Source organism: Poromitra crassiceps (genome assembly GCF_964638095.1).
Source record: "Poromitra crassiceps genome assembly, chromosome: 2".
Classification (NCBI taxonomy): domain Eukaryota; kingdom Metazoa; phylum Chordata; class Actinopteri; order Beryciformes; family Melamphaidae; genus Poromitra; species Poromitra crassiceps.
Window position 1 is genome coordinate 15,620,954 of NC_139624.1, and position 14,040 is coordinate 15,634,993.

General features: G+C 49.3%; 1 protein-coding gene across 2 annotated transcripts in view; it reads left to right on the top strand.

Moving 5' to 3' along the window:
• l3mbtl4 (L3MBTL histone methyl-lysine binding protein 4) overlaps positions 1–14,040 on the top strand; it is a 52,055-nt gene that overhangs the window by 31,802 nt on the left and 6,213 nt on the right. For both annotated transcript variants that reach the window (XM_083652077.1, XM_083652078.1), the window contains 4 exons: positions 1–31; positions 2,445–2,518; positions 6,419–6,564; positions 12,252–12,314. The exon at positions 1–31 is cut by the window's left edge and continues 47 nt beyond it. In XM_083652077.1, coding sequence (XP_083508203.1) covers positions 1–31; positions 2,445–2,518; positions 6,419–6,564; positions 12,252–12,314 — 314 coding nt within the window. The remainder of the gene's footprint in view (positions 32–2,444; positions 2,519–6,418; positions 6,565–12,251; positions 12,315–14,040) is intronic.

Genomic DNA, 14,040 nt, shown 5'->3' on the forward strand with positions numbered 1-14,040 from the left:
CACTGGGGAGGAGGAGAAGACTGACAGACAGGTATGGACAGAGAGACAGACAGACTCACTGACAGACAAGACAGGCAGACAGACCGGTATGGAGAGAGACAGAACGGAAGAACGTGGAGTTTCCACGGAAACTCCGTGTAATAGAGATGCGCAGATCAGCTTGTATGCCATCCTAATACACGTATATGCATAAACAATCCGCCACCTGCGACTTTATTTCTCAAAAGCGACTTGCAACCAGTCTGATGACTTTTCCTGACCATGGGAAGCCATGTTCATGTGTTGATTCTGACCATGGGAAGCCATGTTCATGTGTTGATTCTTTTCCTGACCATGGGAAGCCATGTTCATGTGTTGATTCTGACCATGGGAAGCCATGTTCATGTGTTGATTCTTTTCCTGACCATGGGAAGCCATGTTCATGTGTTGATTCTTTTCCTGACCATGGGAAGCCATGTTCATGTGTTGATTCTTTTCCTGACCATGGGAAGCCATGTTCATGTATTGATTCCAGTTGAATCCCAACGGATTTTGCCTAGAAATTGGTGCAGGTGCTGCAGGTGAGGGTGTAAGATCTGCTCCTCTACCAGATCGCCTCTGGCACGCATTGTGATTGGCAGTACGTCAGGCACGTGGGATTAACCTGGGCAAAATGTCTGATAGCTATAGATTAGCTAACAAGCTACTGATGTAATCAGACATTTGGGAACATTAATACGTAAAAAATATGAATCATACAAACATTCAATGATCATGATTCAAGTGTGCAGGACAATTTCTCATCAACATGAGCCTTACTTTTTGAAAATAAATGTGTTAAAAGAGTTGAACTTCATCTGTAGTCGTGGCCCCTGAGCCGAGCACATCCGGTACTCACACAGTCTGACACACACACAGCGCTTCAGTGCAGCCCCTCCTCACCGAAGGAGAGTGTTCACTGAAGGATAAATGCAGCAACATGAGCGACACTTTATTGATTGTCCGTGACCATGTGTTGAGCGACACTTTGAAATAGCCCAGGCTGGTTTATACTCTGGGGTATATTTTGGGCTAGGCCAGACTATATCAAAAGCAACTTTGAGTTGGGTTTAGGTGAGTAAAACAACATTAGGTTTAGCCCAACAAAAGCTCAGGATTTGAACCAGCTCCCTCATGAGGACAAAGCTACGAGTGGGGAACACTCCGGTCTAAGGATGTTCATCAATAATCGAGAATCGATAATTGATCGTTAAGGAATTGATTCGATCATGTGGAATTTTTATCGATTTTTTTTTTTTTTTTTTTTTTTTAAATCAAATCAAATAGGCCTAAATGTGCTGAAACTATCAAATTGGATTTCACTACGTGGTCGCAACCAGGTGAGGGCGCAATGGGACTATGAGGCAGAGAAAACTGAACAGAACACCTCTGGGTGGGGCTATGGGCCTGGGCTCACTGGGCTTGCTGGTGAGAACATCAACAGCACATTGTCAGCACTCAGCCAGATGAGGAAACGAAGCGAGCGAAGCGAAGTTTTGTGTGGGACCATTTTGAGTTCAAAGACGACATTGTTCATTGCAAGAACTGTGATGCCGTTTATAAGTACAACACGGCTAAGACGCCAATGATTCACCACTTGAACAGCGTACATCCGAGCCTGGTTAACGAGGAAGGCGCCTCGTCCTCGGCCGGGATGCAGAAAAGATCACCCAGGCCGTCTGCAACCTCATCGAGACGGATATGCTGCCCATACATATCGTTGAGGGCAACGGTTTTCAACACCTGATCAATGTGATTGAGCCAGCTTATGAGCTTCCCTCACCGAGCACCATTACCAGGCGGATTGAAAAGCGCTTCATAGCGCTTCGCACATAGGCATTTTGTAAAAAAATAAAAAATATAAATATATATACTGTATATATATATTTTTTTATATATTATTATTAATATTATCGATAATTGATCGTTAATTTTCCCGAATTTCGATTATGGAAATGGATTCAAAATGCCCATCCCTACTCCGGTCATCAGCATGTCAAATCACATCCAAATTGAAGAGTGTATCCTTGATTATTTTGTGTATCTTGAGTATGGGGGTATCATCTGGCCTAGCCTAAATAATACAAGGGGTATACATGTATCTTGGGCTGTTACACTGTTGTGCTGGACTGGCTGGTAAATTGGTCAAGTCAGCTAACGTTACGAAGCTAATGTTACAAAGCAACCAACAGCAGATCCATGCCTCACTGTCCTGGCCTCTGGATGCTGCTCACGCTGATAGAGTGCGAGACCAGACTGCAGTTACTGTAGCGGCCATCGGTGTCAGTAAGGAATCTCTGATTTACATACTTCAATATCTCTCTCTCTCTCTCTGTCTCTCTCTTTCCCTCTCTCCCTGCCTCGCTCCCTCCCTCTCTCTCTCTCTCTTTCTCTCTCTCTCTCTCTCTCTTGCTCTGCCCCCACAGACTGTCCCAGCCAACCAAATTCCTCCGCATCAAACAGGAAGAGGAGGAGCTAAACCTCAGAGCCTTTGTCCCAGGTACTGTGTGTGCATGCCTGTGTGTGTGTGTGTGTGTGTGTGTGTGTGTGTGTGTGTGTGCATTCACCCTTTCCCGCTGTTTCTCTTTCCAATGTGTTTCCATGGAAACAGAAGGCAGATGAAATGGCTGTTTCAATGGAAATACCTCACCATGGCGACTGAGCTGTTGGTTGTGCTTTGCACATGCGGGTGCGTGTGTGTGTGCGCACATGCGCGTGCGTGCGTGTGTGTGTGCGCACGTGTGTGTGTGTGTGTGTGACACTGTTGAGATCCTAACAGAACATTTCACTTTATAATAGAAATATAAATCTGTCTGGTCACATCCCAGCTGCTCCTTTTGCTGTGAGGTGATTGGTCTCCTTGCTGTGATGTGAGGTGATTGGTCTGTTTGCTGCACCATGTATTTGAGAGCATCCTTTTTATATAATGATGTTATTTACTTTATTATTATTATTCATATTACTTATTATTAAAGCACATACTGTATATAACAATGCCACTAAGTGGTTAAAATTGGTACTGCAGTCCATCCAAATTCAATATATTGGAGAGAGTTGGGGACCCGACAGACTCATTGGTGTACTTTGGTTCCCACGTCCTGTTTCCGGGTCATCATGGGATCGCCACATTTAATACAACTCCATAATCCGATTACATTACATAAGTCTAGTTGTTAGTCGTAGCTGCCTGGAGCTCGTAGCATCAGAATAGTAAATGTTGTGTTACAACATCAGCCGAGTCATATGCTCAATATCCAACTCTGGCTCATATTTGATCGTGTCTAGGGGGTTGACTGGCATTATGATCCATAACATGAGAAAGAAAACAATAAACCAGGCTGTCATTTAGGAGCAACTCAACCAGGGTATTAGCTCACCTGGGGAAACTGGTGCGTTCGGACCCAGGTGTGCATCGGCCTCCTCCGGACAGCTCAAGCCGGTGGAGTGGATAGTGTTCAGTGTCGAGATGCTTAACACAACATAACTGACAGATAAGGTTACAAAAAGAACAGAAAACGGGAAGTGTGCACAAGACTAGGGTTGGGTACCGTTCACATTTGAATCGATACCGGTACGGTACCGGTACCTGGAATTCGGTACGGTACCAAAAACGGTACCTTTTTCGATACTTTTTTGAGTAAAAAAAAAAAAAAAAAAAAAAAAAAATTTGCTACAACAAAAATGTACAGTTTCTAAAACAAATAAGTCCAAACTTCTCAATTTCAACATTGTTCTTTATTTAGATTTTTTTTTGTTTAGCAGCAGCACCCAACAAAATAAAACCCCTCCCTCCCTCCCTCCCTCCCTCTTCCCTCCCAAACCAAGAGTTTACTTGTGCAAGGTAATGGTCTGCTCCATCCATCAGCGGTCACTGCAATATGGTCAACTGCCCTGAGTTCCTCCTTCACATTCTTCTTCTCAACACGACACCAAGCTGGAATAAGTGTGTTTGTGAGAAGGTCTCTGGAGGGAGGGGAGTATTTTGGGTTCAGGGTCCCTGTCATCTCCCTATATATAGACAATAAAAATAACTATTGTTAGTAACTTAGCTTACTCTATGAATATCACACACACACACACACACATTATCACCCATTTATACATAAATAAATAATTTACCTGAACCATGGAGACTCCACCGTTGCGAAGGGCAACATGCCTTTTACAATGAAGGCAGTCACTGGCTAATTAAATGACGTTACCTGATGTTGAAGAAGTCGACGCCTCACTTGCGACACTTGAAGTTTCGTCGTCGTCGCTGTCCGTTTCAGCTAACGAAGCAGAGGAGCTGCTGGCTGTAGGTGCTTTGCTGCTGGTGGGGCTGCAGCGTCCACCCTCAGGCTATCGAACACTTTACAGTCTTCCGCATTTAAAAAGATTTTATGCTTGACCAAGTGTTTCCTCAAGTTAGAGGTGTTCCCCTGGCCAGCTTTGCACTTCGCATCGCAAATGTTACAGCGAGCGTTGTCTGAGTCTATCTTTGTGAAGTGTAGCCAGTGCCACACTTTGGACCGCAAGCGAGAGGCCATCTTCTTCTCTTCAGCTTGTTTTGGCAGTGACGTGATGACGTAACCCACCCTCGTGTGTGTTGCCTTCAAGTTTGCGTCGGAATTTCTAACTCGCTCGCTGTCTTTGTATCACTGAGATGCGTTCAAGTACCGACATTTTTAAATTATAATAGAAAAAAAAAAGTACCGAAATGAGGTACCGTTTCATGTCATGTGAACTGATACTCGGTAGTACCGCCCACTTTCGGTCGGTGCCTGTAAAAGTACCGAGTTCGGTACCCATCCCTACACAAGACGCTGACCGGTTCCTCTGCTGTGTGGACACGTTAACAGAGAGAGAGAGAGAAATGTTAATATGTACTATTAACATTTAATAGTAAATATACTAGCCCGTGACATCACTTCAACCCCCTCTGTAATAATGACAGCCACAAAATAGGAAAGAATATGCAAGCCGTATAACAATACCACCATATCTACGACAGAGTCCTGCACCGGGTCGGGGTTCCGCGGGGCCCCGCCGGGTACCCGCAAAAAAACGCGGGGGGCGGGTAAAAAATACACTTCTGTAAATTGGTGGGTCGGGCGGCGGGTAAAAATTAATAAATGCGGACGGGCGGCGGGTGGAACAACGACAACGTATGAGCCATGTATGTTTTTCTGTTGCACTCAGATGGAGGCAGGGGGTGTGTCTGGCAGGGGGGGGTGTGTCTGGCAGGGGGGGGGTGTGTCTGGCAGCTGGTCTGACTCGAACAGGAGAAAAGTTTCTGACGCACGTTTTCGCAGTTTGTTTACATAACCGGCATCGTTTCAAGTATGCGCATACTGTGCAATGTGTGACGCTATATGGACTGCACAAAACATTCAAAATCAGCTGCGGTCAAGGTGATTGATTGGAGACAATACGAGTCGGACAGATAATATAGTAGGCTAACGTTAGCTTCCAGTCAAACATACACACTGGCTGTTTTCATAGCAACAGGCAACAACATGTCATGGATGGATAGCGTGAAAGTGGAGAGGTCTCATCCCAACGTGGATTTACGTTCCTCCAACAGCAATCATAAAGGCAGTATGGATTATACCGGACATATTGGAAATAGCTGGTAAGTCACTTTGCTTGCTGTAACTGTCTGTGTGTCTGATAGCAGAGCTATCCAGCTGGTTAGTAGCTGCTAAAAGCTAATTAACGTACATCAGCTGACGAGTCTCGGCCAGAAAGACTGCTGTTCGCCTCTCGTGTGAAAGGGTGGCAGTTTCGTTAGGTTCACTACAAAATGTTTGCACTGCAGATTAACGGTTATTATATATATGCGGTTCCGGGTCGGGGGGCGGGTCTCATGTCTGCGGGGCGGGGTGGGTTGCGGTACTGATTGATCATATGTGCGGGTTCGCGGAGCGGGGTCGGTACTGCACGTCGCGGGGCCGGGCGGAACCGGGTCTTGAAAATCAGACCCGCGCAGGCCTCTGATCTACGAGAGAGGAAAACAAATGCTGTGTTTCAGTTTCAATCAGTTTAATTTGTCTTGGTTCACTCTCAGACAAAGACAACGCAGCAGCACACAATATACAAACAATAACCATCAAACACAAAACATGCATTCAAGCACAGGACCCATCATATTCAGCATGACGTGCTATAGGTCATGATACATAATGATTCAGTGCAAATCCAGATGCCTTCTGGCTTGGAGGTAGGTGCTACATCTGAAGCGAGATGTTTTGCACTGAATGCTTTCAAAAGCAGAGCTTCCACACGGGAACATACAGTAGCTGTAGCATTGTTGTTAGAGAAGCCAGTCTTTTCAGGCTCATTTTATAGTGCAGTCATTCCCCAGCTCTCTGACCTGTCTCACCCCCTGCCCTCTGAAAACGTCTCACCCCTCCTGCAGTAGCAGACCCCGGCCTGCGGGCGGCGCTGCACCAGTCTGTCTTCCTCTCGGCGGACCTGTCACTCTGCTGGGAGCAACATGCCAAGCTGCTGCCGGGCGTCACAGGGCTGCACGCCAACACCGTGCAGAGCTGGAGCGTACAGCAGGTCAGTGAGACAGACTGAGAGACAGACAGGAGCGTACAGCAGGTCAGTGAGACAGACTGAGAGACAGACAGGAGCGTACAGCAGGTCAGTGAGACAGACTGAGAGACAGAGAGACAGGAGCGTACAGCAGGTCAGTGAGACAGACTGAGAGACAGACAGGAGCGTACAGCAGGTCAGTGAGACAGACTGAGAGACAGGAGCGTACAGCAGGTCAGTGAGACAGACTGAGAGACAGACAGGAGCGTACAGCAGGTCAGTGAGACAGACTGAGAGACAGGAGCGTACAGCAGGTCAGTGAGACAGACTGAGAGACAGGAGCGTACAGCAGGTCAGTGAGACAGACTGAGAGACAGACAGGAGCGTACAGCAGGTCAGTGAGACAGACTGAGAGACAGACAGACAGGAGCGTACAGCAGGTCAGTGAGACAGACTAAGAGACAGACAGGAGCGTACAGCAGGTCAGTGAGACAGACTGAGAGACAGACAGACAGGAGCGTACAGCAGGTCAGTGAGACAGACTGAGAGACAGGAGCGTACAGCAGGTCAGTGAGACAGACTGAGAGACAGACAGGAGCGTACAGCAGGTCAGTGAGACAGACTGAGAGACAGGAGCGTACAGCAGGTCAGTGAGACAGACTGAGAGACAGGAGCGTACAGCAGGTCAGTGAGACAGACTGAGAGACAGACAGGAGCGTACAGCAGGTCAGTGAGACAGACTAAGAGACAGGAGCGTACAGCAGGTCAGTGAGACAGACTGAGAGACAGACAGGAGCGCACAGCAGGTCAGTGAGACAGACTGAGAGACAGACAGACAGGAGCGTACAGCAGGTCAGTGAGACAGACTGAGAGACAGGAGCGTACAGCAGGTCAGTGAGACAGACTGAGAGACAGACTGGAGCGTACAGCAGGTCAGTGAGACAGACTGAGAGACAGACAGACAGGAGTGTACAGCAGGTCAGTGACACAGACTGAGAGACAGACAGACAGGAGCATACAGCAGGTCAGTGAGACAGACTGAGAGACAGGAGCGTACAGCAGGTCAGTAAGACAGACTGAGAGACAGACAGACAGGAGCGTACAGCAGGTCAGTGAGACAGACTGAGAGACAGGAGCATACAGCAGGTCAGTGAGACAGACTGAGAGACAGACAGAGAGACAGGAGCGTACAGCAGGTCAGTGAGACAGACTGAGAGACAGACAGACAGGAGTGTACAGCAGGTCAGTGAGACAGACTGAGAGACAGACTGGAGCGTACAGCAGGTCAGTGAGACAGACTGAGAGACAGGAGCATACAGCAGGTCAGTGAGACAGACTGAGAGACAGACAGAGAGACAGGAGCGTACAGCAGGTCAGTGAGACAGACTGAGAGACAGACAGACAGGAGTGTACAGCAGGTCAGTGAGACAGACTGAGAGACAGACAGACAGGAGCGTACAGCAGGTCAGTGAGACAGACTGAGAGACAGACAGGAGCGTACAGCAGGTCAGTGAGACAGACTGAGAGACAGACAGAGAGACAGGAGCATACAGCAGGTCAGTGAGACAGACTGAGAGACAGACAGACAGGAGTGTACAGCAGGTCAGTGACACAGACTGAGAGACAGACAGACAGGAGCGTACAGCAGGTCAGTGAGACAGACTGAGAGACAGACAGAGAGACAGGAGCGTACAGCAGGTCAGTGAGACAGACTGAGAGACAGACTGGAGCGTACAGCAGGTCAGTGAGACAGACTGAGAGACAGGAGCATACAGCAGGTCAGTGAGACAGACTGAGAGACAGACAGAGAGACAGGAGCGTACAGCAGGTCAGTGAGACAGACTGAGAGACAGACAGACAGGAGTGTACAGCAGGTCAGTGAGACAGACTGAGAGACAGACTGGAGCGTACAGCAGGTCAGTGAGACAGACTGAGAGACAGGAGCATACAGCAGGTCAGTGAGACAGACTGAGAGACAGACAGAGAGACAGGAGCGTACAGCAGGTCAGTGAGACAGACTGAGAGACAGACAGACAGGAGTGTACAGCAGGTCAGTGAGACAGACTGAGAGACAGACAGACAGGAGCGTACAGCAGGTCAGTGAGACAGACTGAGAGACAGACAGGAGCGTACAGCAGGTCAGTGAGACAGACTGAGAGACAGACAGAGAGACAGGAGCATACAGCAGGTCAGTGAGACAGACTGAGAGACAGACAGACAGGAGTGTACAGCAGGTCAGTGACACAGACTGAGAGACAGACAGACAGGAGCGTACAGCAGGTCAGTGAGACAGACTGAGAGACAGGAGCGTACAGCAGGTCAGTGAGACAGACTGAGAGACAGACAGACAGGAGCGTACAGCAGGTCAGTGAGACAGACTGAGAGACAGACAGACAGGAGCGTACAGCAGGTCAGTGAGACAGACTGAGAGACAGACAGGAGCGTACAGCAGGTCAGTGAGACAGACTGAGAGACAGACAGGAGCGTACAGCAGGTCAGTGAGACAGACTGAGAGACACAGGAGTGTACAGCATGTCAGTGAGACAGACTGAGAGACAGACAGACAGGAGCGTACAGCAGGTCAGTGAGACAGACTGAGAGACAGACAGACAGGAGCGTACAGCAGGTCAGTGAGACAGACTGAGAGACAGACAGACAGGAGCGTACAGCAGGTCAGTGAGACAGACTGAGAGACAGACAGGAGCGTACAGCAGGTCAGTGAGACAGGCTGAGAGACAGACAGGAGCGTACAGCAGGTCAGTGAGACAGACTGAGAGACAGACAGGAGCGTACAGCAGGTCAGTGAGACAGACTGAGAGACAGACAGACAGGAGCGTACAGCAGGTCAGTGAGACAGACTGAGAGACAGACAGGAGCGTACAGCAGGTCAGTGAGACAGACTGAGAGACAGACAGGAGCGTACAGCAGGTCAGTGAGACAGACTGAGAGACAGACAGGAGCGTATAGCAGGTCAGTGAGACAGACTGAGAGACAGACAGACTGGAGCGTACAGCAGGTCAGTGAGACAGACTGAGAGACAGACAGACTGGAGCGTACAGCAGGTCAGTGAGACAGACTGAGAGACACACAGACAGGAGCGTACAGCAGGTCAGTGAGACAGACTGAGAGACAGACAGACAGGAGCGTACAGCAGGTCAGTGAGACAGGCTGAGAGACAGACAGGAGCGTACAGCAGGTCAGTGAGACAGACTGAGAGACAGACAGGAGCGTACAGCAGGTCAGTGAGACAGACTAAGAGACAGACAGGAGCGTACAGCAGGTCAGTGAGACAGACTGAGAGACAGACAGGAGCGTACAGCAGGTCAGTGAGACAGACTGAGAGACAGACAGACAGGAGCGTACAGCAGGTCAGTGAGACAGACTGAGAGACAGACAGACAGGAGCGTACAGCAGGTCAGTGAGACAGACAGGAGCGTACAGCAGGTCAGTGAGACAGACTGAGAGACAGACAGACAGGAGCGTACAGCAGGTCAGTGAGACAGACTGAGAGACAGGAGCGTACAGCAGGTCAGTGAGACAGACTGAGAGACAGACAGACAGGAGCGTACAGCAGGTCAGTGAGACAGACTGAGAGACAGACAGACAGGAGCGTACAGCAGGTCAGTGAGACAGACTGAGAGACAGACAGACAGGAGCGTACAGCAGGTCAGTGAGACAGACTGAGAGACAGACAGACAGGAGCGTACAGCAGGTCAGTGAGACAGACTGAGAGACAGACAGACAGGAGCGTACAGCAGGTCAGTGAGACAGACTGAGAGACAGACAGACAGGAGCGTACAGCAGGTCAGTGAGACAGACTGAGAGACAGACAGACAGGAGCGTACAGCAGGTCAGTGAGACAGACTGAGAGACAGACAGGAGCGTACAGCAGGTCAGTGAGACAGGCTGAGAGACAGACAGACAGGAGCGTACAGCAGGTCAGTGAGACAGACTGAGAGACAGACAGGAGCTTACAGCAGGTCAGTGAGACAGACTGAGAGACAGACAGACAGGAGCGTACAGCAGGTCAGTGAGACAGACTGAGAGACAGACAGACAGACAGGAGTGTACAGCAGGTCAGTGAGACAGACTGAGAGACAGACAGACAGGAGCGTACAGCAGGTCAGTGAGACAGACTGAGAGACAGACAGGAGCGTACAGCAGGTCAGTGAGACAGGCTGAGAGACAGACAGACAGGAGCGTACAGCAGGTCAGTGAGACAGACTGAGAGACAGACAGGAGCGTACAGCAGGTCAGTGAGACAGGCTGAGACAGACAGACAGGAGCGTACAGCAGGTCAGTGAGACAGACTGAGAGACAGACAGACAAGAGCGTACAGCAGGTCAGTGAGACAGACTGAGAGACAGACAGGAGCGTACAGCAGGTCAGTGAGACAGACTGAGAGACAGACAGGAGCATACAGCAGGTCAGTGAGACAGAATGAGAGACAGACAGGAGCGTACAGCAGGTCAGTGAGACAGACTGAGAGACAGACAGACAGACAGGAGCGTACAGCAGGTCAGTGAGACAGACTGAGAGACAGACAGACAAGAGCGTACAGCAGGTCAGTGAGACAGACTGAGAGACAGACAGACAGACAGGAGCATACAGCAGGTCAGTGAGACAGACTGAGAGACAGGAGCGTACAGCAGGTCAGTGAGACAGACTGAGAGACAGGAGCGTACAGCAGGTCAGTGAGACAGACTGAGAGACAGACAGACAGGAGCGTACAGCAGGTCAGTGAGACAGACTGAGAGACAGACAGGCGCGTACAGCAGGTCAGTGAGACAGACAGGAGCATACAGCAGGTCAGTGAGACAGGTTGAGAGACAGACAGACAGGAGCGTACAGCAGGTCAGTGAGACAGACTGAGAGACAGACAGACAGGAGCGTACAGCAGGTCAGTGAGACAGACTGAGAGACAGACAGACAGGAGCATACAGCAGGTCAGTGAGACAGACAGGAGCATACAGCAGGTCAGTGAGACAGACTGAGAGACAGACAGACAGGAGCATACAGCAGGTCAGTGAGACAGACAGGAGCATACAGCAGGTCAGTGAGACAGGCTGAGAGACAGACAGGAGCGTACAGCAGGTCAGTGAGACAGGCTGAGAGACAGACACCCGACACCTGGATCGACCAAGCTCTATGAAAAACTATTAATTTCAAGACTATGTTATGTTATTAGATTATATTACTTGATTTGTGTTAAGTCTAGTTGTTAGCCATAGCATTTTCCATTAGCTGCCTGAAGCTTGTACCATCAGAATAGTAAATGTGTTGGATAAGCTACAGTACTTATGTTCACAGTCTTTCAACGTCTTTCAATACTTTTATTACATTTTTTTTCTTCTAATTTTCAGTGTTTCCACTCAGTTTTGTATGTCCAAATGTAAAAGGTGCATACTGTATAAACGGGTGGATGGAAACCCACCTATTGTAGTCATGTCTCTCTCTGGTTGCTAGGCGCTGGTTTCCTAGGTGACAATGATTGATGAGACTCTGTAACATGAACATTATGTGATGATCTGGACCACACACACACTGGTGGCAGAAGAACAATCTGGCTCTAAGTAAGCTAAAAAGAATGGTGCAACTCTCTCTCTCTCTCTCTCTCTCTCTCTCTCTCTCTGTCTCTCTGTGTCTCTCTCTCTCTCTCTCTCTCTCTCTCTCTCTCTCTCTCTCTCTCTCTCTCTCTCTCTCTCTCTCAGGTCTCAGAGTTTGTAGAGTCTCTTCCAGGCTGTGAGGATCAGGCCAAGCAGTTCAGAGAGGAGGTGAGAGAGAGGACGAGCAGTGATGAAGTCAGGGATAATCGCTTAGAGTCTATTATCAGGAGGTAATGGACTCTGCCAGAGTCCATTACCTTGTCAGGCACTGACCCTCTTATGGCCCATTTCCGCCGCTGGTATCAGCGCGGCCCCGCCCAGCTCGTCTCGCTTTTTTGTCTCATTCCACCGATCAAAAATGTGGACAGCCCGGGTTGAGTCTGGGTTGAGTCGTGCTAGTTTTGGTCCCTGCTTTGTTGAGGTTCCAGCGCTGTGGACCTGGTACCAGACAGTGACGTGAAAACAGCAGAATCGTGTTTACTGTATCTACTGAGTGTCAATGCTGCATACCAGTTTAGTGGGGCTTACCTTCTCTTCTGTAGTGTTATTTCCATCAGTCTTTTGTGTTGCTGCCTTCGGCTCTGGTGAAATAAAATCGATCTCCTTGCTCAGCTTTAACATGGCGGTGGTTTTCAATTGTTTTCAGAGAGAAAAAGTCTGCTCCTCGGGAAGCCCTTTGCTAGCCGCGAGCGATGCGGCTAGCTTAGCAGAGCGTGAGCAGCTAACGCCTGAGCCACACGGCTAGCAGTGCGTGAGCAGCTGATGCCCGAGCCACACGGCTAACTGAGCAGAGCGTGAGCAGCTAACACCCGAGCCACACGGCTACCTGAGCCTGAGTCACACGGCTGAGCCCGAGCCACATGGCTAGCTGAGCAGAGCGTGAGCAGCTAACACCCGAGCCACATGGCTAGCTGAGCAGAGCGTGAGCAGCTAATGCCCGAGCCACGCGGCTAGCTGAGCCCGAGCCACATGGCTAGCTGAGCCTGAGCCACACAGCTAGCTGAGCCCGAGCCACACGGCTAGCTGAGCCTGAGCCACACAGCTAGCTGAGCCTGAGTCACATGGCTAGCTGAGCCTGAGAGTCACACCGCTAGCTTAGCCTGAGTCACACGGCTAGCTGAGCCTGAGTCACACGGCTACCTGAGCAGAGCGTGAGCAGCTAACACCCAGGCCACACGGTCACAGCAGCTGTGTGGACAGCAGTATTGTAGTCGAGTCACTATATCTCAAGTCCAAGTCGAGTCTCGAGTCCCCAGTGTTCAAGTCTGAATCACCAATTCCAAGTCGAGTCATCAGTGCTCGAGTCCAAGTCAAATTACAAGTCCTGAAAATGAGTCCAGGACTCGGAATCAAGTCCGACTTCACTCAACTACACCACTGATGGACACTACAGGTGAGCAAGCCACAGCAGGTCAGCGAGGGTGCCCAGTCAGAGGGAAGCGCTGTGGCCCAGGCGTAAGACCTGGAACCATCATGACATCCTCAGCTTCTCATGCAATGAAACCTTCTTCACTGTCAATAGGAAGAACCTTAGACATGACTTGGCAACGGGAGATGATCTAGTACGTCCACCTCATAGAACCCTTTGGCTCAGCTATGAGCCTGAACGTTGCGCTAGCAAGTTTTCAAAGTCCATAACATTGGTTATGTTTGACAAACAGGAAAATACAATTCATCCACCCGTGTCATTGTCCCCAAATCAATATAACAAATGTTCACTAACAAATGAGATAGGCCATGTGTAACTTACTGTGCGCCGAGTTGAATAGTGAAAATACTGTTGAGTCTCATACAACAGACGCTCAACACTCATTAGCACCACTGTGGTGCAACAACTCTGACTGTAAATTCATGTAAATCCACTGCCTATTTAACGTCTATTTAACTCAGTCTG